The sequence below is a fragment of the Dasypus novemcinctus genome, chromosome 7 (genome assembly GCF_030445035.2).
Source record: "Dasypus novemcinctus isolate mDasNov1 chromosome 7, mDasNov1.1.hap2, whole genome shotgun sequence".
Classification (NCBI taxonomy): domain Eukaryota; kingdom Metazoa; phylum Chordata; class Mammalia; order Cingulata; family Dasypodidae; genus Dasypus; species Dasypus novemcinctus.
The window spans coordinates 25608714-25631340 of NC_080679.1; the positions used below are offsets into that span (position 1 = coordinate 25608714).

At 40.2% G+C, this 22627-nt stretch overlaps 2 protein-coding genes and 1 pseudogene across 3 annotated transcripts in view; 2 read left to right on the plus strand and 1 right to left on the minus strand.

Moving 5' to 3' along the window:
• The window catches only part of CNOT9 (CCR4-NOT transcription complex subunit 9), a 36219-nt gene extending 19634 nt beyond the window's left edge, over window positions 1-16585 (minus strand). The window contains exon 1 of the mRNA XM_004469572.3: window positions 16160-16585. Within this exon, the coding sequence (XP_004469629.3) occupies window positions 16160-16183 (24 nt within the window). The 5' untranslated portion in view covers window positions 16184-16585. The remainder of the gene's footprint in view (window positions 1-16159) is intronic.
• On the plus strand, window positions 3502-4811 carry LOC139439336 (histone-binding protein RBBP4-B-like; annotated as a pseudogene).
• Window positions 16586-16767: 182 nt separating the features above from the next.
• USP37 (ubiquitin specific peptidase 37) overlaps window positions 16768-22627 on the plus strand; it is a 127282-nt gene continuing 121422 nt past the window's right edge. The window contains exons 1-2 of one of the 2 annotated variants that reach the window (XM_023592035.2): window positions 16768-16962; window positions 21502-21641. The gene's annotated coding sequence lies outside the window, so the exon portion shown is untranslated. The remainder of the gene's footprint in view (window positions 16963-21501; window positions 21642-22627) is intronic. The other variant, XM_071216127.1, reaches the window with a different exon arrangement.

Sequence of the window (22627 nt, forward strand, 5' to 3'; positions counted from 1 at the left end):
GGTGTACTTGTCCTGTACTGAAGCTATATACCAGGATCTTTATTGATGCACCGTTTTAAAGGCAAAAAACTTGAAATAATAAATATCTATCAATAAGGGACTGGTTAAATATATATTTATATATACAGAATACCATGTAGTCCTTTAAAAATGGGCTAACTATATATGTGTTGAAACTAAATAAAAAACAAAAGTTTAAAATGCATGCAGAAGAACATATATAACATGTTTCCATTAATACACACACACATTTTAATACTTACACACAAAGTTTCTAGGATACAAAAGAATCTTTCAAAAGTAGTTACTTCTAAATTTGGGGATCTAGATGGGAGACTTACTTTTCATTTTATACAATAAAACCTTCTGTATAAACATTAACCATATGTTTCGACAGTTTTTGAAAGAGAAAAAATTACTTCCCCACTGTTTCCTTCCCAATAATTCTGACATACCCCTCCATGAAGCAGAAAACCTACACAATTTGGAAAAGCTCTCCGTCCTAATGAGTCTTATATACACACATCACCTCTGCCTCTCTGAGAATCATTCATTTACTTCTTCATGTATGGACTATATAAAAATTTACAAAACATGCTTTCATTATTGTACTAAAGAATCATGAATTCAAGCATTTATATCATTCTTCAAACTTGTCAAACAGCCTGTGAACTTGATTAAGTTCCTTAATTATTCTTATCTGGAAAATAACGTGGTAGGCTAGAAAAATGATTACCAGTGTTACTTCTAGCTCCAAACTCCTAACAAATTCATGGTGATTTCTACCCATATGCTTAATATTTTCTCAATCTCTCCCAAACCATGAAATAGCTGGATAGAAAAAAGGGATTTATACTTGCAGATAAGATTGCTAATGCTCAGAGGAAATTAATCCACTCAATTCATCAAGGTGTGAAATTGCATTTTCCAGCACTTTCTTGAACTGCTTACAAAGCTCCTCACAGTACATATATCCTCCCAATACACCTTAGTGTGATAGAATGATGACTTACCCATTTTACAGATGGAATAAAGAGGAATAAAAGGAAAATCACCTTTGTTGAAGAGAATAAAGTCTAAGAAGGACTCTGAAGAGGACTCAAAGTCACCCAACCTGAACTTTCTAAAAATGGAAGCTTGATTAGAAGCTTTTAGCTGGATGCTTATCATTTTTCTTGTTTGAAAGAATGAACCATAAGAATCTGCTAAATAGATGAAATACCATGCAGCTCTTAAAGTGCCTTGGAGTAATCTGCTAAAAGCTATTTGTAACTCTCATCAATGATGCTCAAGGAATCACTGACTCCTAAAGCAATATGATAAAGAAAAGGGTAGTTTTCCCCCTTGCCCACAATCAAAAGCAGTATTGTTTAAGCATTTGCCCTTTCTATAGATAGACTACGAATAGGCCCTCAATGTAAAATTTTTGGAAATGTAATTCTTACTAGAAAACAGGGTATATGTTTATATAGAGTACTATTTCAGCTTAAAAACTTAGTGCAAACAAGGGCTAAAATTTTAACTCTGGGTCCTCTGCCAATAGCCTCTTGTACTGTCCCACAACCCGGTAACTAAAGGGGTCTTGTGGACACCGCTCCAGCAATATAGCATCCACCCTGCTTAATCAGTGCCCATTCCAGTCAACCTTCCCCCAGAAAACTTCACTACCCTCCATCAGAGCCAGTCCATGACCTGTATATCTAGTACTCCTATCTCCCACCCTGCCCTAGGGAGCTCTAGGTGGGCAACACCAGGCCCTCTATCCATATATTCCCTTTCTAGAGTTGGCCTGACCCCAGCAGAGGACATAGTGCCACTGGTAGGGGTACTGGCACTTCAGGAGGGCAAATACCTTGTGCCTGCTTGGGCCTTGGGCCCCTAAGGCCATGGCTACTTGCTCCCAGCAATACTACAGCTTCTGAGACTACTTGTGGGAACTGCATCCTCCCTGGGACTCTGGTTATAAGAGAGCTAGGGATGTCAGGTGGGTGTAATATGGGCCATCATAGGCGCTAGCCTGGTGCTACGGGTTCTGTAGCCATTCTAGCAACAGAAGGGCAACTGCAGAGGACAGTGGGGCAATCTGTTATCAGGAAATATCCAGATAAGGGTACTCCTTTTCATCATCCCTGTTGAATTTCACCTCCAATTTAAAAGCAGGAATTAGTTTAAATATCCACCTGTCACAAGATTAATACAAATTTTTTTTTAAACAAGAAAGGGTGCTAACTGTTTATCAGGCACTGTTCTAAATAAATACAATCATCATTTTATAGATGAGGAAAGTGAGACACAGAGAAGTTATTAAAAATTTAAGTGGCAAAGCCAGTATTTGAACCTAGATGGTCTGGAAACAGAGTTTGTACTTTTAACTGCTTTGCTTATGTCATTCCTCATCTGCCTGAAAGATGAGGTTTGACCTAGAGGTGACTTGCTAATAAACAAGTTCAGTCACCTAAACAATAATAGAGATAGCAAATACATAAAAATCTCAGATAAATACTAAAATGTTAACCATCAGCACCGTGAACAATATCATTGATGTTAAGAAAAAGTCTCTACTTATTTAGATTAAAACTGACTTACAATAACCATCATTTTAATGGAAAATTCAGTGAAATAATTTGACATAGTTCTCCATGTCAAATCATGATGGCTCAGCCAGGGGCATAATTAGTGGTAATTAACAAACACATACACACACACAAATGAAAAATCTAAAACACACACACCAACAAGCAATTTTATAAGACACACATAGGAGTTTAATTATTTTGGAGCATAAAAGGGAAAATATTTTTACATTTTGAGTTATAGCAATTTATACTACCAGACGATAAAACATTTTGAACATCATTACTGAATATTACATCAAAGCACAACTCTACTATCCCAAGATCTTTTTTTTTTTTTTAAGATTTATATTTATTTCTCTCCCTTTCTCCCCCCCCACCCCAGTTGTCTGTTCTGTGTCTATGTGCTGCATGTTCTTTGTCCACTTCTGTTGTTGTCAGTGGATGGGAATCTGTTTCATTGCGTCATCTTGCTGTGTCAGCTCTCGGCGTGTGCGGCACCATTCCTGGGCAGGCTGCATTTTCTTTCGCGCTGGGTGGCTCTCCTCACGGGGCGTACTCCTTGCGCATGGTTCTCCCCTGCATGGGGACACCCCTGCGTGGCATGGCACTCTTTGTGCGCATCAGCACTGCACATTGGCCAGCTACACACGGGTCAAGGAGGCCCAGGGTTTGAACCATGGACCTCTCATGTAGTAGACGGACACCCTAACCACTGGGCCAAGTCCGCTTCCTTCAAAAGATCTTGATGGTAATAAAAACCCAAAATGTATCTTACTCTCCCTCTGAATACCAAGGGTATTTCAGACATACTGTTCACAAAAACAAAAAAATCTGAAAACTCAAGTTTTCTTAAAAGGGGGTGGGAAGTGAAGGGATGGGGTGACTGAGGAACAGAGAGAATCTTTACTTTACAACTGATGAAACGATGGGTAAACAATGGTGGGTAGAGTCTCCCTCCCATTTAAACAGTACCTCTAAAGACTTCTAGTTCAGATGCTACAGTTTTAAAAATATTTTACTTATTTACTCCCACCCCCAGCTCCCTGGTGTCTGTGCCCGCTGTCTGCTCTCCGTGTCTGTTCATGGTGTGCTATGTTTGTTTGTCTTCTTTTCAGGATGCATTGAAAACCAAACCCAGGTCCTCCCATGTGGGAGGGAGGTGACCAATTGCTTCAGCCACCTCTGCTTCCTGCTTGTTGTGTCTCATTGTGTCTCCTCATGGCATTTACTTGTTGTGTCAGCTCACTGTGTCAGCCCGTCATGTCAGCTCACTGTCTTGCTTGATGAACAAAACCACCTTGTGATAGCCAGTGTGCAGGTCCCTAACGATGCTCAGTTTGATGTATCATACTATGACAGTGAGAAAGGAGAATTTGGAGATTTTGGCTCAGTTAGTAGAAAAATCTAAATAGAAATCAAGATCAACCATGAAGGAGAAGTGAACAAGGCCCATTATATACCCTAGAACCCTTGCATCATTGCAACAAACACTTCATTCTGAGATGCTTTTTTTTTGACTAAATGAAACACCCTTCCAAACCAGACCATTCTGGAGAGTGTAACCCAGACTTGCATCTCCAGATGACCACATCATCTGCTTTTGAGACATCAGTGCCATTCCAAAGGAAGGAAAAGTGGTGGATTCAGACCATCTTTACAGGGCACACAGCAGTAGGAGATGTTTCCTGGCATCTGCTCCATGAGTCTGTTTGGGTCAGTTGCTGATGATCAGAAACATGATCTGGGATACCTGTTCAAATAATACTTCCAAACCAAGCCACTCAGTTGATGCTCACACTCTTTTAATCCTTATAGTGAGTTCATTCTTGCCACAAAAACAGTTGACAAAACTGTTGCCTAGCAGGATCTGAGAAATCTGAAACTCAGGTTGCATTCCCTTGAATCACATAAGGATGAAATAGTACAGGTTAAGTGGTCACCTCACAATGAAACTATTTCAGCTTCCAGTAGCACTGATTATAGACTGAATGTCTGAGATTTAAGTAAAATTGGAGAGGAACAATCCCCAGAAGATGGACCACCAGAGTTGTTGTTAATTCATTGTGGTCACACTGCCAAGATAGCTATTATATTTCTCCTGGAATTCCAATGAAGCTTGGGTGATTTGTTCTGTATCAGAAGACAGTTATCATGCAAGAGCAGCAGATGGCAGAGAATATTTATGATCATGAAGACTGTGAAGGAAGTGTGGATCCAGAAGGACAAGGATCCTAGATATGTCTGCACTTGTGATTTTAACCTTCTCCCCCCCTTTTCCCTCTCAACCCTGAGATTGATTTAACACTGATTTTGACAAAGACTTTGTTCAGCTATTCCTCTTTGACTACTGTCAACAATGCCATTAGCCAAGACACTGGGTGTTTTCTAAATATTAACTGGGGGACTTGATTCAGCAAAAAGCCACAAACTCACATTTAAATTTTCTTCAGAAATTTTCTAGAATCAAGCCCAGGACTGAAGAATATTTATGTGTGGTCATTTTTCTTATTATGCTATATTCCCAAGTTTTACAGACGCATTTAGAGTTAGAGTGAAAAAAGAATAGGGCCAAGTGGGGTAGGATTCTGAGCCAGATAGGCAAGATGTGTTTATTCAGGGAATAGAAGAGAGATTCAAGTTATATTCAAGTCCTACTCTAAAATATTCAAGTCCTACTCTAAAACTGTCATACCTGACTTTTCAGGATGTACATTTTCCTATGTAGACCAGTCTCCTCTCAGTTTCTTCAGTTAAGACTTATTTTATGTGCTCCTCTTTCCCCATATATTTTTGCCCATTTGTCTATTTCTTGAGCTGTTTAATATTATTTCTTTCTTTTCTGTGAAATGGTTGTGTGTTTTTTTAAACTTGGGATCACCAAGTTTTAAAGATGCACATTTTTACCTGACAGTTATGCCAAAGGTAGACTGTCCCATTAAATTGAGAAGAGTGAATGAATAGCTGATATTTGTTTTTAAAATTAATCCTGGATAAGAATTTGCTTTTTTTAAAAAAAGTAAACTTTATTTCAACTTAAAAACAAAACAAAACAAAAAAAAACAGACAAAAGACAGCTTGACAAATTATGGAAAAATCACTCTAAAAATTCTGTCCAGGCATATTTATTTCATTTAATTCTAAAAACAAACTCAATTGTTTCTCCAGTGTTCAGAAAGATACTTAAATAAGCACAGACTGGTTAAATGACATGTCCCCCTGTTAATGAAGAAAATGAAGGAAAAAACTGGTTAATAATATTCATAACACTAAACCCCATATTCTTTTTGACCTTTAGCATTGATATAGTATCTTCTTTTGCCTTTGCTACAAAACTATTACAATATTACTATTAACTATAGTCTGTAAGTTACATTAGTTGTATTTTTCTTATGTTATTCTCCATGACTAATTTAAATTGCTTTGCTACATTGGAAAAAAAAAAACTGGGGAAGCGGATGAGGCTCAAGCCTACCACACTGGAGGCCCAGGTTTCAGTTCCTAGTGCCTCCTTAAGAAGACGAGCAAGACAGCAAGCTGATGCGACTGGAGACACAAGGAGGAAAACATGAGAAACACAACAAAGCAGGGAGTGGAGGTGGCTCAGGGGATTACACACATCCCTACTACATGGGAGGTCCTGGGTTGAGTTGCTGGTGCCTCCTAAAAAAGGAACATGAGCACACAACAAATAGACATAGCAAGGGCAAACAATGGGGGGGTGTGTGTGGGAAATAAGTAAACAAATCTTTAAAACAAAGAAAAAACAAAGTATAGATCTTTTCTTCAGAGAAATACACAATGGCAAAGAACAAAATTTTACACATAACTTCAGGTAATTCATAGACCCCTTGCAGCCCATCCATGAACGCAGGATTAAGAATCTGTTTATCAAGTTAAAGAATAGGAAAGAAAGTAACCACAAAAGTAAAAGTTGGATGCACTCTGGATTGGGAGTCAAAAGTGGCTTCAACTGTTTTGCCATTTCTAGAACTGTGTGACTCCAGATAAGTCACTTAACTCTCTAAGAACTACTTTACTGTCATTAGTAAAATAAGGAAACTATATTAAATAATTGCCAAAGTTTCAATCAGCTCTAAAATCGTAGAAGGAAGTGGACAGGGCTCAACTGATAGAGCGTCTACCCTACCAAATCGGAGGTCCAGGGTTAAAACCCAGGGCCTCCTGGCCTGTGTGGTGAGCTGGCCCACCTGCGGTGCTGCCTTGCACAAGGAGTGCCATATCACACAGGGGTGTTTCTCGCGCAGGGAAGCCCCATGCACAAGGAGTGCACCCGTCATTGAGCCACCCCGCATGAAAAAAAGTACAGCCCGCCCAGGAGTGGCACCACACACACAGAGAGCTGACGCAACAAAAAGAGACAGATTCCTGGTGCCACGGAGAATGCAGGCAGACACAAGAACACACAGCGAATGGACAGAGAGAGCAGACAACCTGGAGGGGGGAGGGGAGAAATAAATAATAAATCTCTAAAAAATAAAATAAAATCTTAGAAATTATTCTAATTAGTTCTTAATAATGAAAAACTAATCTAAGTGGCTTTTAAAAAAATAAAAGTCAGTTTTATTGAGGTATAACTGCATACAATAAAAACACACCCATTTTAACCATACAGAGTTCAAGGAATGTTAATAAATTTATATACCCAAGTAATCACTATCACAATGAAAAACAGGCTATTTCTATTACTCCCAAAAGTTATCTAGTACCTCTTCTTAATAAACCCAGATCCAGGCATCCATGGACATGCTTTCTGTAGCTATAGATTAGGTTTATCTATTCTAGAAATCATTAATAGGAGGTAACATTTACTGAACATATTGTGTCCCATGCACTGTGGATTACCTCATTTTATTCTCAAAATTCTAGGAGGAAACAGGTTCAGGAAGATTTAACATGCTCAAGGCCACACAGCTACTGCGAGGCATAATTAGATTAAAACTCAAGTCTACCTCTTTCTAGACTCAGCTATCCTAGCCTGGTCTATAAAACTAAAATCACAAATACTGCCTCCCCCCCCGAAGATGAAGAAATTAATTATTAAAAACCCAGTCAGTGAGCAGATGTGGCTCAAGTGGTTGAGTGCCTGCTTCCCACACAGTGGACCCCAGGTTTGGTTCCCAATGCCTCCTGAGCAAAAACAAAACAAGCAAACAAACGAAAAAACCAACTCAGGGGAGCTGATGTGGTTCAGTGGTTGAGAACAAGCTTCCCAAATATGAGGTCCTGGGTTCATTCCTGGCCCCAGTACCTCAACAAACAAACAAACAAACAAACCCAAACCAAACAAACAAAAAACCATGAATTTCCTTAAGTTTAATATTATCTATATCTCATTAACAGTTGAATTTGGATAGTGAGTTCACAGAGAGCAGACAACTGGGGGGGGGGGGGGGGGAGAGGGAAGGGTAGAGAAATAATAAAAAACCAAACAAACAAATATACCAGGGAGTTCAGTTACATACCCAGAAACATAAGATTACTTCTGAGAAGTCTGATTTGGACAATTATTTATCCTAGACACTTAATTCCAAGGTTAGAAAAGGATTTTATTGCACATTATTGTATATTATTAGTTATAAACTTCTAAAGTCAAAAGTTCTTTCTTTTTAACAGCTATGTTTAAAAAAATTATGTTTGCATTATCAAAATTTAACAGGATTGTGGGAAGATGGTGATGGACTAACAGGCAGAGCTGAATGCTCTCACAAAAATAGAGAAAGAGTCAAAAGCTGTCCAAGGGACCTGCTTTGGGGAGCAGCAGACCAGGACAGTGCTACACAATTCCTAGGAGGATGAGGAACAGAGAGACAAAGAAGGCGAAATGACAAACATAAGTTACCAAGCCCCCATGGTGGCTGGGAAGGGCTCCCCACTCTGCCCCACACTTCAAGATATTAAGCTGGGGTAAAACACCTAGATCACTGTGGCCTAAGAGGGGAATGGACATATTCCTCCCTGTCAGCTATTTCAAGGGAAAGGGGAGAGGAGGTCACGGTGCTTTCCTTCAGTGAATTTGGTCACTCTGGTCTGGAGAACACAGGAAAGCCAAGACTGAAATACTTCCATGGAAATGTGCACTGACCAGTGCCATTTGCTCACTGGTCTGGAAACTGCATGGACAAAAACTGTTTGCCGTCTCTGTATCCAACTCCTGGGAGAAAATCTGCGCCCCACTAGTGAGTCCTTGGCCTGATTTTGAAAACTTATGCTGGGAAATTTTAAAGACTGAGAATAAGTTGAACCAAACATCAAAGAAGAGCTCTGGAAGAAAATAAAAACACAATAGGAAAGAGAGAGAAATTAGCTATCATAGTAAATACACCAATATATTCAGATGCCTAGATATCAGCAAAAAATAACAAGCCATACTAGGAAACAGGAAGAGATGGCCCAGCTAAAAGAACAAACCAAATATCCTGAAGAGATACAGGATTTAATACAATTAGTCAGTGATAATCACATAACTCTCCTAAATCACTTCAAAGAATTTAAAGAAAATATGACTGAAGGATATTAAGAAGACACTGGGAGAGCAAAAAGAACAATTTGAAAGCCTGAAAAAAAAAAAATAGACCTTATGGGAATGAAAGACACAATGGATGAGATTAAAAAGGAAAACAGATAGAAAAGATAACGGAAAAAATGGAACAGAATCTCAGGGAACTGAATGACAAGACACAAACATTTACATTATTGGTGTCCCAGAAGGAGAAGAGAATGGAAATGGGGCAGAAAAAATATTTGAGAAAATAATGACTGAAAACTTCCCAACCCTTACTAAGGATGCAAATATCAATCTCCAAGGACAACACACCCCAAACAGAATAAATCCGAATAGACACCTACCCCGAGACACTTACTATTATGATTGACAAATATCAGAAATAAAGAGAAGATTCTGAAAGCAGCAAGAGAAAAGCAAAGTATCACATACAAGGAAAACTTGGTAAAATTAAGAGCTTACTTCTCATCAGAAACCATGGAGGAGAGGAGAAAGTGGTATGATGTATTTAAGGTATTGAAAGAGGAAAACTGCCAGCCAAGAATTCTGTATCCAGCAAAGCTATCCTTCAAAAATGAGGGTGAGTTTCAAATTCTTCACAGACAAAAACTGATAGAATATAATACCAAAAGACCAGATTTGCAAGTGATACTAAAAGGGGTGCTGCAACTGGAAGGGAAAGCATAAGGGCAAGATCTGGAGAAAAGTTTAGAATGAAGATTATCAGGAAGAGTAAACTAAAGGATAAGAAGACAGAGAAGAGAACAATATAACAACAGAGAGCCAAAGGACAAAATGGACAAAGCAATTCAAAGTTTTCAAGGAGCTCTTCACATCTATCCAATGAAACCTACAATATGGAAAGAAGACCTTTCTTGGGCAATAACACTCCAGGATCAGCAGAAAGTGGCACAGAAGATTAGAAAGAGTGAATCGTCAGCAGAAGAGATTTCTCACCGAAGTCAATTCCTGACTATAACTTTGAAAGTGATGAGATTGTTGCTGTTTGTGCATCTATTGCTGAAAAACAGAAGACAGCTTCAACAAATAGAACAGTGGTTACTGTGTCTGCTTTTGGAACTCTAGAGACTTTAACTGAGAAGGAAGATGGTGTTCCAACACCAGATGACTCTGTTTTTATCAAAGCCCAATGAAGGAAAATGCATAACATGAATTATTTGCATCTTTTTTGATTATCATTTAAAATTTTAGACATAGGGACATTTATTCTGAGAAACAGGGCAAAACTCCTGTTTGTAAGATAAGTTTTTCAGATGAAGCATATAAATCTAAATGGTAGCATTATTGTACAGAGTTTGGATTATGCTTGGATAAATTATGGTTTATACTTAATATGAGAACTCTGAACAAAATGCTTTCGATGTATAAATTTAATTTAATTCAAATATATGGATGGACACATTTAAAAGGCACAACTTGAAAAGCAAATTCTTGAACAGTAAATAATTTGGTGTTATTAAAATGTTGACTCATTGATTTTTATTTTATGATAAAGGAAATAAGTGATTGCTTTCTCTCCTAGAAATATACTGCTATTACTATTTACTGTTTTCCTTGCTTCTGTAGATTGTCACAACGTTTAAAGGTTTTTAATATTTATTTTTATTCAAACTTGTGGTTTTGTTATATGTGCAATCTGTGAAAGTTCAGCCAAAAATGCATGCAAACATGAACGTTCTGAAGTTTCTCTTAATTCTGATTTGCACTTACATTTTTGGCTTTAAAGAAGTTATAACAATGGTAATTGTCTCCTTCAATATTTGTTAGATGTGTGAAGTACTGCTGTTACAATGATGGTATTATTTTTAGATTATTACTGGAGGTAGGTTAGTAATTACAAGTGAGTCATTTTTCAAATGAGTGGCTTTTATAGATACATCATAATAAACTGTAAGCAACATTAAAAAAAACAGGGGATTGTGAGGGAGAGGGACGGGGGTATATGGGAATCCCTCATACTTTCTGTATGTAACTTTTCTGTAATATAAAGCCTCTTTAAAAATAAAGTTTATACAGAAAAAAAATTTATGTGATACAGCAAAGGCAGTGCCTAGACAGAAATTTATAGCCATAAATTTCTATATTAAAAAAGAAGAGGGGCATAGATATGGCTCAAAGGGTTGAGCACCTGCTTCCCACATGGAAGGTCCCAAGTTTGGTTCCCGGTGCCTCCTAGATAAAGCAAAAGCAAGCAGACTTGGCCCAATGGATGGGGCGTCCACCTATCACATGGGAGGTTCACAGTTCAAACCCAGGGCCTCCTTGACCCGTGTGGAGCTGGCCCATGTGCAGTGCTGATGTGTGCAGGGAGTGCTGTGCTGCGCAGGGGGTGTGTCCCGTAAGGAGAGCCATCCAGCGGGAAAAGGGTGCAGCCTGCCCAGGAGTGGCACCACATGCACAGAGAGCTGCCGCAACAAGAGAAGGCACAGATTCCTGGTACCACTGATAGGGATGGGAGCGCTCATGGAGGAGCACGCAGTGGGTGGATGCGGAGAGCAGACAACTGGGGAAGGGGAGAGAAATAGATAAAAAATAAATCTTAAAAAAAAAGGGAAACGGACTTTGGCCCAGTGGTTAGGGGGTCCGTCTACCATATGGGAGGTCCGCGGTTCAAGCCCCGGGCCTCCTTGACCCGTGTGGAGCTGGCCATGCGCAGTGCTGATGCGCGCAAGGAGTGCCGTGCCACGCAAGGGTGTCCCCCCGCGTGGGGGAGCCCCACGCGCAAGGAATGCGCCCATGAGAAGAGCCGCCCAGCGTGAAAAGAAAGAGAAGCCTGCCCAGGAATGCTGCCGCCCACACTTCCCGTGCCGCTGACGACAACAGAAGCGGACAAAGAAACAAGACGCAGCAAATAGACACCAAGAACAGACAACCAGGGGAGGGGGGGGAATTAAATAAATAAATAAATCTTTAAAAAAAAAAAAAAAAGCAAGCATCAAGCAAAACAAATGAAAAAAAAAACCAACTCAGGGGAGGTGGTGTGGCTAGTGGTTGAGGAATGCCAGCCTCCCACATATGAGATCCTGGGTTCAATCCCAGTCCTTGGTACCTCAAAAAAAAAAAAGGGCCTAAAAAAAAAACAACCAAAAACCTTATATATTTAAGGGCCAAAATAGCTGTTGGTTTTCCTAACAATGAATCACATGAGTAAATAAAGAAGATTGTAATAGGGATTATTCCCCCAAATCTGGAGGTGAGTTGACACATGGCTTTGGATGTCAACATAATTATGATATTCCAAGAAAATGAACTTCCACAAATAGTGCTGAAAGTCAAGTGTTAAACTAGCTTAATTATCCTTATATCTTGGCAAAACATGGGCCAGAATGTTCTTCAAGATGACTTTTAAAAAGTGGAAGTGAACAAACAAAATGAAGTTAGGCAATTTCCCTAAAATTTCAATGGGAGACACAGGAAAAGTGAGTGTTTGAATCAGATCCTTCAGCATGCACAGTGTTTTTTCTACTTGCTAAACAAGAGGGCATCTCGGAGTCCATCACAGCTTGAACAAAACAATGTAAAATAACTAATGATAACACTGGCTAGGTGGGAAATAAGGATTTAGGGATACTAAAATTGCCAGCAGGAATTAGTGGGAACATTTGAAAAAATGCATACCCAATACATCTCCTGAAGGCTTATCTTTGGAGGTCATTAGCATAATATTCATTACAGAAGATCCTTGGTAAGTGAAGATTTATAGGTTGATTAATCTGAAGCAACCTCCAAGGTCCATAACCAAGTAATCTGTTACTTTGCCGAGGCAGGAATTAAAGTCCGAAGGCTGAAATCTGGAAGCAAGTCATTTAACCAGCAAGTGAACCCAGCCAACCACTGTGTACTTTGTTATTCTTTCTTAATCTTTTCTTTTTTTAAGATTTATTTATTTCTCTCCCCTTCCCTCCGCCACCCCGGTTGTCTGTTCTCTGTGTCTACTTGCTGTGTCTTCTTTGTCCACTTCTGTTGTTGTCAGCGGCACCGGAATCTGTGTTTGTTTTTGTTGTGTCATCTTATTGTATCAGCTCTCCGTGTATGCAGCACCATTCCTGGGCAGGCTGCACTTTCTTTCGCGCTGGGCGGCTCTCCTTACGGGTCGCACGCAAGGAACCCCCCTACGTGGGGCTCCCCTACTTGGCAGGGCACTCCTTGCGCACATGAGCATTGCGCACAGGTCAGCTCCACATGGGTCAAGGAGGCCCGGGGTTTGAACTGCGGACCTCCCATATGGTAGACGGATGCCCTAACTACTGGGCCAAGTCCGCTTCCCCTTTCTTAATCTTAAGAACATAAATCTTAGATGGTATAACTGATTTTACGGATCAGGGAAAGAAGTAAATTATATTCTATGGTGGCAATAAAAAAGATGTTAGGAAGTATCCCCTCAAGAAGACAAGAGTTGACTATACATTTCCAGCATAATAAAATACTACTCTAGAGTCAAGATTTAAGATCTTTTCCAAATTATTTCAATCTTGCCCCCCAGTGATCATATATGATCTCATTATCCTTTGACAGTGCTTTCTATCTCCCAAGTTGAAGTGATGACTTACCTGCTATTTAAAAAAAGAGATAAAGGCACACTCACAAATACAAAGTCTCATAAATCAGGTAAAAAATGTAAGCATCTTCCCAAGTAGCTTACTGTAGACAATGTTGCATATATTAATTCTTCCCAATTCCCAGTGGTTGGTATACATCTTTACTGTCTCTTTACCCAGATCAAAATAATATAGGCAGTCTGGTCTAAAGGAAGGCATGAAGAATTGAGAAAGAGGTGGTTCAACTTTTCTATGCTTTAGTCTTCTCACTGATCAAGTATCTTAGCAAATGAGTGGCAAAAATCTACTTGTCAGAGATGCTGTGTGGTCCTAACAGGTAAAAGTGATCTAGGGAAGCGGATTTAGCTCAACTGATAGAGCGTCCGCCTACCATACGGGAGGTCCAGGGTTCAAACCCAAGGCCTCCTGACCCATGTGGTGAGCTGGCCCATGTGCAGTGCTGAAGTGTGCAAGCAGTGCTGTGCCACGCAGGGGTGTCCCTTGTGTAGGGGAGCCCTACATGCAAGGAGTGCGCCCCATAAGAGAGCTGCCCTGCACAAAAAAAGTGCCCAGGAGTGGCACCACACACACAGAGAGCTAATGCAGCAAGATGATGCAACAAAAAGAGGCACAGATTCCCAGTGCCACTGAGAAGAATGCAAGCAGACACAGAAGAACACACAGCAAATGGGGGGGAGGGAGAAATAAATAAAAAATAAAAATCTAAAAAAAAAAAGTGTATCTAAGTTTAAATTTTCAAAGAAATGTAAGGCATTGTAAATTTAATTGAGAAAACATGTACTGAAACTTAGAAGTAATGCACTGCAGCTTTAATGGCTGTTCAAGAATTCTACTAGAGAACAACTGAAAATAAAATGAATTGAATAGGTATATTGTTCAGGTACAAAGGAAAAAGAGTGACCTGATATCAGAAGCACAAAGCCTGTAAAAGACATAATCAGATTTGGAGAGCTGGACAAGCCAACCTTAGAATTTCCCTAAAATTGCCTGTCTCCTACCAATAACCACCTTACCTTGTAAAACTGGCTAGGGAGACTGCAATTGCCTCGTTGAGAGCTATAAAAATTACCTCTCCACTTTGAATAGTTACAAACACTCAGAAACATGGTGATAGGAAGCAGAGATGCCACTGGCCATGGAAATGGCAACGAGACAAGGATCAAATCTCAGAAAGCAATGTTTTCTACACCTAGCCACACTCAGCTCATTTTCTCATATTTAAAATTAAGGCAATTTTTAGGTGCCTTATATTATTTTGCTTAGTAATGAAATCCCAGTATATTACTACTTCTTGTATCACTTCATCTTGGTGAAAAAGTGAGACTAGCTCTCAAAAGAGAGTGCTCACATCAAATGGGTCCTTAATCCCATTATGGCTATGTGCTGTCAGTGGTCACCTTCCTCAACATTTCTTCATTAGACAAAGTATATGAGTCCTTACCTTGTCCCAGGAGCTGTCCTGGCACTGGGGAAATAATGAACACAGGACCCCATAATCCCTATCCCCGACCACAAGAAGACAGGCAACAAACAAGTAAAAGAATACAATATATTACACATTGGGTTCAGTGTTAAGAAGGGTATTCTAATAGAAAAAAGTCCCAGGTTATAGACTAGAGCGGTTAGGGAAGGCCACTCTGAAGCAGATTTAGGTGAGATGAGGAGCCAGCTACACCCACACACTATACCTTAGGAAAAGAGAGAGAGATGACCATTCCAGGGACAGATATCAGAAAGGGCATCTTGGAACGTAAAAGGGCATGTAAAAAGGATAGAAAGGTGGCCAGTGTAGGTGAAACTTATGCAGAAAGCAACATAAGACGAAGTTGTAAACGTGGTTAAGGACCACAGCATACAGGGATTTGTAGGACATGATAAGGAGACTGGATTTCACCTAAGTGTAACGGGAAGCCATACGAGTACTTCAGACAGGTGAATGACACGATCCATATTTACCACACTGGTGAACTAAAAATCCGGTGCAATAATTAATTCACTTCTCCGTGGCTGAGATTTCCCATTTGCAAAACAAGTGGTCTGACCTAGAAACCATTTCCTTTTCGCTGCGATGTTCCTAGGCAGTGCTTTCGGAGATCACGGACCGCTTCAGATTTACCAAGGCATCGCCCTCATCCCCGCCGGCGGCCTGCACAAAACTGGCGCCTCGAAACTGTTGGTCGGCGCAAATAATCAATGAATGGCTGGCTCGGGCCGCCGAGGGAGGCGCTCCGGGCTCGGGACCAGGCCCAGGAGCCGGAAAAGAACGCGATGTACCGCGCGAGAGGCCATGAGAGCCGGCCGGCGGGGAAGCCTGAAGCCGGCCCTACCACAGCCAAGGCGCGGTGAGAAGGTAGCCGGAGCCTCGCAGGTGGCCGGCGGAAGGAGCTGGATTCAGGGTTCGCACAGGAAGCTAGGAAGGAGGCCGAAACGCAGGGCAAAAGAGGGGTTCTGGGACCAGGCCGGGTGGCCCAGCCACTCACCGCAGCCGTCGCCAGGCTGTGCATGTTCGGAACGACCACCGCTCTCCTTCCACTACCGGACGCCACTGACCCCGGTCCTCGCTTCAGCGTCTCTGCCGCGGAAGATGATGAACCGCCGCAGCCGCCATCCGCCTCCGGCTCGCTCCGCCCCCTTCTCAGTCCTCTGACCTCTCACCTCTGACCCCGCCCACACACACACAATCTTCCCCCTTCCAATCCTTGGGAGGAGTGAATCCTAGAGTAAGCCCTTTGCCCTTTAAGATTCAAGACATCTAGGGCATCAGCGTTTTGCTGGTTCCTGCATCCTCCGGGTCCTAGTAGGTATCCTTAAAAAGAGCGCCAACTCTGCCTTTACTCCGGTGGCCTGTGAAGGGCGGGAAAAGCCGTGCAGTCCCGAGATGACAATTAGTGCGCATGCCCAACTAGGGTTGAGTAGGAGGAAAAGGGTGGGAGGTTGAAAAGTTGGTGAAATGGAAAGTGCGCATGCGTACTACATTCACGGCAGGGGCGGGGCTGCCTGGGATCGGCTTCACTTGGTGCTGGGGAGGAGCGAGGGTAGGCGAGAGGGGCGGGGTTTGCAGGCTTGGGCGCACGCGCCGATCCTCGTCGCGTCGAGTGTGCGTGCGTGCGTGCGTGTTTGCGTATGGTCACAGTTCCCGCCATCAGCTGCTCTCCCTGATTAGGGGGGAGCGAGCGACCCAGCTTCTCTGTGCTCCGTGTCCCTTCTTTCCTTCCTCCCTGCCTCCGGGTGGACACTGTGCTTCCGGCGGTCCTCCCCTGGGGCTCCGGACCCGAAGGCACAGGTAAGGCGAGCCTGGCGAGCTTCTTAACTAAGCCGTTTCCTCACCCCACCCCCTTGCGCGGTCCGCCCACTCGGTGTTCACTCTTTCGGAGTTCGCCCCGTTTCTTCTCAGTCAGTTCTCAACCCTTCGACACCACCTGGGTGTCACAGGCTCCCTACTTGGGTCTTCCCCCCAGGCTTTCTCTTTCCTATAACCTGGTCTTCACGGTCCCTCGCTCCTCCACAACCCGAAACTAGACCCCTTCCACTGGGGCTGTCGTCATCCGCCACTTGCCCCTTAACGAAGCCTGCTACGTTTTCAGGTGACTAACGTTTGCCGCTCATTCCATTGGTCTTGGACTTGAAACTCATTTAGTGTCTGGACCATTCTTCCCCCTCCTAACCATCACTTACCAAAAGGAATTAATTTTTTTGTCGTGCCTTTGGTTGCACCCCATCTCTAAGCCATCAGATCAGGTTATCAGGGTTCCGTATTTTAGATCATGATCCACGGAAGGAAATGGTAGTTTTCGACAAAGTCCTGTGTTCTGGAGAGTTGGCCTGTAGTGGTTTTGTGGTAATCTCACAATTTCACCTCTGTGTACGTCTGACAAGCTTCTAACTGGAATACAAAAGATACCAGGAAGGCAGTTGGATATACAGTGTTGGAGCTCGGAGCAAAGTTCTACACTGGATATATGTATATGTATAGATAGATCTCCAGTAATGGTATATTTTTTTATATGATACGTATGCACATATGTACGTCATTTGCCATATTGGTAGTAGTTGAAGATATTAATGTGAATGCAATTGCCCAAAGAGAATATAGAAAATAAAGGGATTTAAATGTAGCACTGAGGAATTATTAATGTTTAATAACTGGATAAGAAGAGGGTGAGTATTGCAGAAGAAATGAAAGAAGTCAATAGTATTGAATTCTGCTGAAAAATAAAATCAAGTGGGGACTGAAAAATCCCGGTGACTTGGAAGTAATCTGTGATTTTAGCGAGAGATGTTTGATGGAGTAAAATGGAATATTTGGGTTGAGTCCTAGGTCTTTGTCTCCTTTTATATTTATCTTTCTCTCTACACTTTAAATTCTATCTGTATATTGATGACTTAAGAAATTTTACTTCCAGCCCATTCCTTTTGTGTGTGCACACAATTGCAGGCTCCAGATCTAAATAGCCAACGTTGTTCTTGACATCTCAACTTGAGTTTTTCCCTTAGGAATAGCAAATATAACTTGTCTAAGACCGAAATTTTAATCTTTCTCTTTGCACCCAAATCCTTTCTCTTCCATTGTCCCTGTCATTACATGTCATATCCATTTATCCAGTAACATGGTCCAGAAACTTTAGTCATTCATAACTTCCCTCTCATCCCATTTATCTATACCCTTTTCAAGTTCTGTCCTTTTATATATATGTATACACACACGTCTTTCACTATCACTTTTCTGGTTCATGCCACAGTCATCTTTCACCTGGGCTTAATCGCTGTGTTGCCAGTATTCTCATTTGTAAATTAGAATAATAAGAGCACTTTATTGGATTGTTGTGAAGATTAAATGAGATAAGCATGGTAGGCACTTGGCACACAGTAAATGGCCAGTAAATGCTAATTGTTGTTCTAACTGTACAATAACGTCAATACTTTCTGGTTGCCCTATTTTCTTCCATTCTTGCTCCTTTCCACTCTTCCCCAAACCCAAACAAACCATATCATTTCTCCATTCAGCAGTAATGTTTTTTCTAAACCTTGTGGTTTTCCCATCACTAAGTGTTTATTACATTTAGGATAAAATTCTTAATTCTATGACTTTGCATAATCTGGCTCTTGCCTGCTTCACTAGCATCATCTTGCACCATTCTCCTTTTCCTCCAGCCATGCTGCTGCTTTTTAGTCATGCCAAGTTCTTTCCCAAGTCAGAGCCTTTGCACATATTATTCTTTTTGCCTGGATTGTTCTAACACCACCATCATTCCAAATCATTTTTTGGTTTTTGACTTAACTGGTACTTTATCAGAGAATCCCTCTCTTGATATTCCCTACCCTCTGCCCCCAAATCTTAAATCAGATACCCTGTTATAATTTCTCATCATGTCCTGTACTTTGACTTCATATCATCAATCAGAACTTGTAATTATATATTTACTTGTATGATTATTTAAAGTCTGTCTCTTACTAGAATTTAAGCTACTAATTTTTATTTCTATTTCTCAAAAATTTGTCAAAAATAATACTTTGGTACTTGTTGTGAGAACCATCATGTGTTTTGGTTGACTGATATTCTTGTCATCTCAAGACAAGTACCTTTTCATTTTGCACAACAGATGAGAAGACACATATAAGAACAAACATAAGGTTGTCCAGCTGTGGATCACTTTACTTATTCTTATATCATAAAATCATTCAGAATTTAACCTCTTAATTGTTCATAAATTTTATCTAGCCCAAATTCCCTCTTTACTTTCAGCCAGACCACTAATTTTTATCTCTGTACATTTTTTGTATGAATCTTTTTACAGAAAAAGCCCTCAGAAATCAGAACCTCAGTGGTTTATGTATTTTAACAATAGGGTAAACTACGAAGATGAGGTTTCCATAAATAGATAAAGCAGAATTCCATATTTTAGTCAGTTGGTGGTAGTGAATACTGAAATTTAGTAATTTGTATTTGTGTAGAGCAGGATTTATGTTTAGAAATAGAAGTGTATGAATGACAAATACAGATAGGCATTTAGATATATTCTGTAGGTAGCGATGAGCTATTAAAAATGTTTGGGGGGGGAGCAATGTGGCTCAAGCAGTTGGGTGCCCACCTCCTGCATGGAGGATCCGGGCTTCAGTTCCTGGTTCCTCCTAAAGATGATGAGCAGACACCGAGTGGACACACAAGCAGACAACAAGCATAAAACAATGGACAGACAAATGAGGGAGCCATGGGGCTGGAGGAATGAATGTGTGTGGGGAGCTGATGTGGCTCAAGCTTTTGAGTGCCTGCTTCCCACATGGGAGGGTCCGGGTTTGGTTTCCAGTGCCTCCTGAAAACAACAGCAACAACAAGAAAAACAAATGAAAAACCAACATAGGGGAGCCTATTTGGCTTAGTGGTTGAGTGCCAGTTTCCCACGTACAAGGTTCTGGATTAATCCCTGAGCCTGGTACCTCAAAAAAGAAATTAACGTTGATAGTAAGTATTTAGCAACTACCAAGTGCATGGTATTTTGTTGGAGTACAAGAGAAGATAGCACTTTTTTTTTTTTTCCCCACTCAGGGAGAAAGCTAAGTCCATAATTTAGTTGCTAAGATATCAAGAGTTGTTCTTTAGAAAGGATATAGTAGTGTAATGATTCATTGGGTGGTAAAATCCTGACAGAAGAGAGACTGGAAAGCAGTTGCTGCAGTTCACTGATAAGAATGGAATATGGTAGTGATTAAAAGTGTGTGTTTGGGTATTAGACCTAGTTTTATCTTACTGACTCTAAACCTTAGTTTCTTTGTCTATATAATAGAGGAAACAATAATCCTTATAGTTTAGGATTACAGTGAAAATTAAATGAGGTAATGCAATGTGCTTAGTAAATGTTGCATATTAAATATTGGGTAGGGTGATGACAGTGATGAGTTTCTGAGTTGTAGTAGCTATAAAAATCTGGATTCTTGGTTTTGGATAGATGAGGATGAGGTTGAATCTGATGCTAAGATTTCTTGCTGAGTGATTATAGAAGGACAAAAGCAGGGAAGCCTGAGAACCTCTGAATAGGGGCGTAGACTTTCATCTTCACATTTGCATCCCTACTACAGTGCCTTCAAATTGGATTACCTCAGTGATTTTTTTTACTAAATGAACAAATGTGTTTAGATGGGCCTAATTTTGAGAAACAAACGCACAGTATTTTGAAAGAAAAGTATGAGTTCCAAGTTTACCATCTTTTGAAATTTGTATAAAAACATAGAAGTGGGAAACAAATGTGGCTCAAGCAGTTGAGTTCCTGCTTCCCACATGAGAGGTCCTGGGTTTGGTTCCTGGTGGTACCTTCTTACAAAACGAAACAAAACAAAATGCCACAAACAACAAGCAAAACAAATGAAAAGACCAACTTGGGGGAGCCGGTGTGGCTCAGTGGTTGAGCAGTGACTGGTCCCCGGGTTCCTTCCTCAGCCCTGGTACTTCAGCAACAAGGACAAAAACATCAAAGTGGTATTTTATGACTTAATCCATCATTATGTAACAATTCCTATAAAGTCAACAAAGAATATACTCTTTTTCACTGATTTCTTAGTTTCAAAATGTAGCGGAATAAGTAAAGTAAGACACAAGTTGATCAAGGTGAGTCTCTCATTTGGCATTGCAGATAAGTTCTTAAAGTTACCTCGATCATGTGTGTGTGTGTGTGTTGAGCATCTTTTTAAATGTTTTCAGTAAGGCAGTTTGTGTTATTTAAATACTCAAAGGGTTGATATACAAATGACAGCTTTTTTTTGGTTGTTGTGAAGCTTTAATTTTGTATATTGGATTCTTTTAAAAAAGGCATACTTATATTTTCTTTAGCTGAGTTGATGGCTTCCGGAGAACTGGCATAACTACAGAATATGAATAGTTCCCCAAGAAGAGTGCTTTGCCTTTGGCACAAGGATCAGAATAAAGGTGAATTGTTATTACGTAGGTTTTTCAGTAAAAGTCACTGAAAAGTAAGTAATATTTTTCTTTTGGGTATCTGTTTCCAAATATGAGTATGCAAATTACGAAGAACTGACAGCATTTTATGTTCTGCTTTGTAGATAAAGTTTTATGCTTTAGCTTGATTTCTTTACCACAAAATGCCCTCTGGATTCTGTTTTTTAAAGCAGTACCTAAAATGTGAGCATTCATGTAAGTGTACAGAGAATAGGAACTTTTTTGCTAATATTGATTGAGCTTCCATGTAATGCTCAAAGTCCAGCAATAATTTTAATAATTGTGAAGAGATTTAGGAAAGGTAGAATCTTTGTCCATACTTAAGGAATAATTCATTCTTATCCTTTGCATTCCTAATATTACTTTGATAAAAGAAATTAGCATTACAGAGATCAAAGAAAACTTGTCTTTGTCCGAGGTTCATAGAAAGTTTAACTGTTACTGAAAAAGAAACTTAGTATTTTTCTGTCTTAGCCAAGTGGGGCAAACCCTGATAATATGATGAATTTGCAAAAGTAAATATAATTAATTTAGTGTATAAGACGGTAATGGGGTAAATTGAAGCATTAAGAAAGTTTTATTGGTTTGGCCAGTTTTATGTCCTGCATTTTTTAGGTTTTTTTTTTTTTTTTTCTCTTTAAAAGAAAGATTGCTTGTAGAAGTATTTGAAGTAAAATATTATTCAGTTAACTAAAACACTGCGCCAAATGTTTGAGACACATGGAGAATTATAGAGAGAGAAACAGAAGTAACCAATGAAATTTTTTATTTCTCAAATTCTTTAATGAACTTAAAATTTTTCATCTACAAGTTTTATTAAGTATTGTCATTTTAAATATATATATTTTCATTGGAGGGAGTCAAGGTCAAGGGCTTTTACCTACTTTTGGTTCTGTAAGGAAAATTCCAAGAGAATAAGGATTCCCTTTTATTTTGACACCCTGACCCATAATGACATAAAGAAAGATGAGGAAATTTGACAAGTGATGCAAATCTTTAT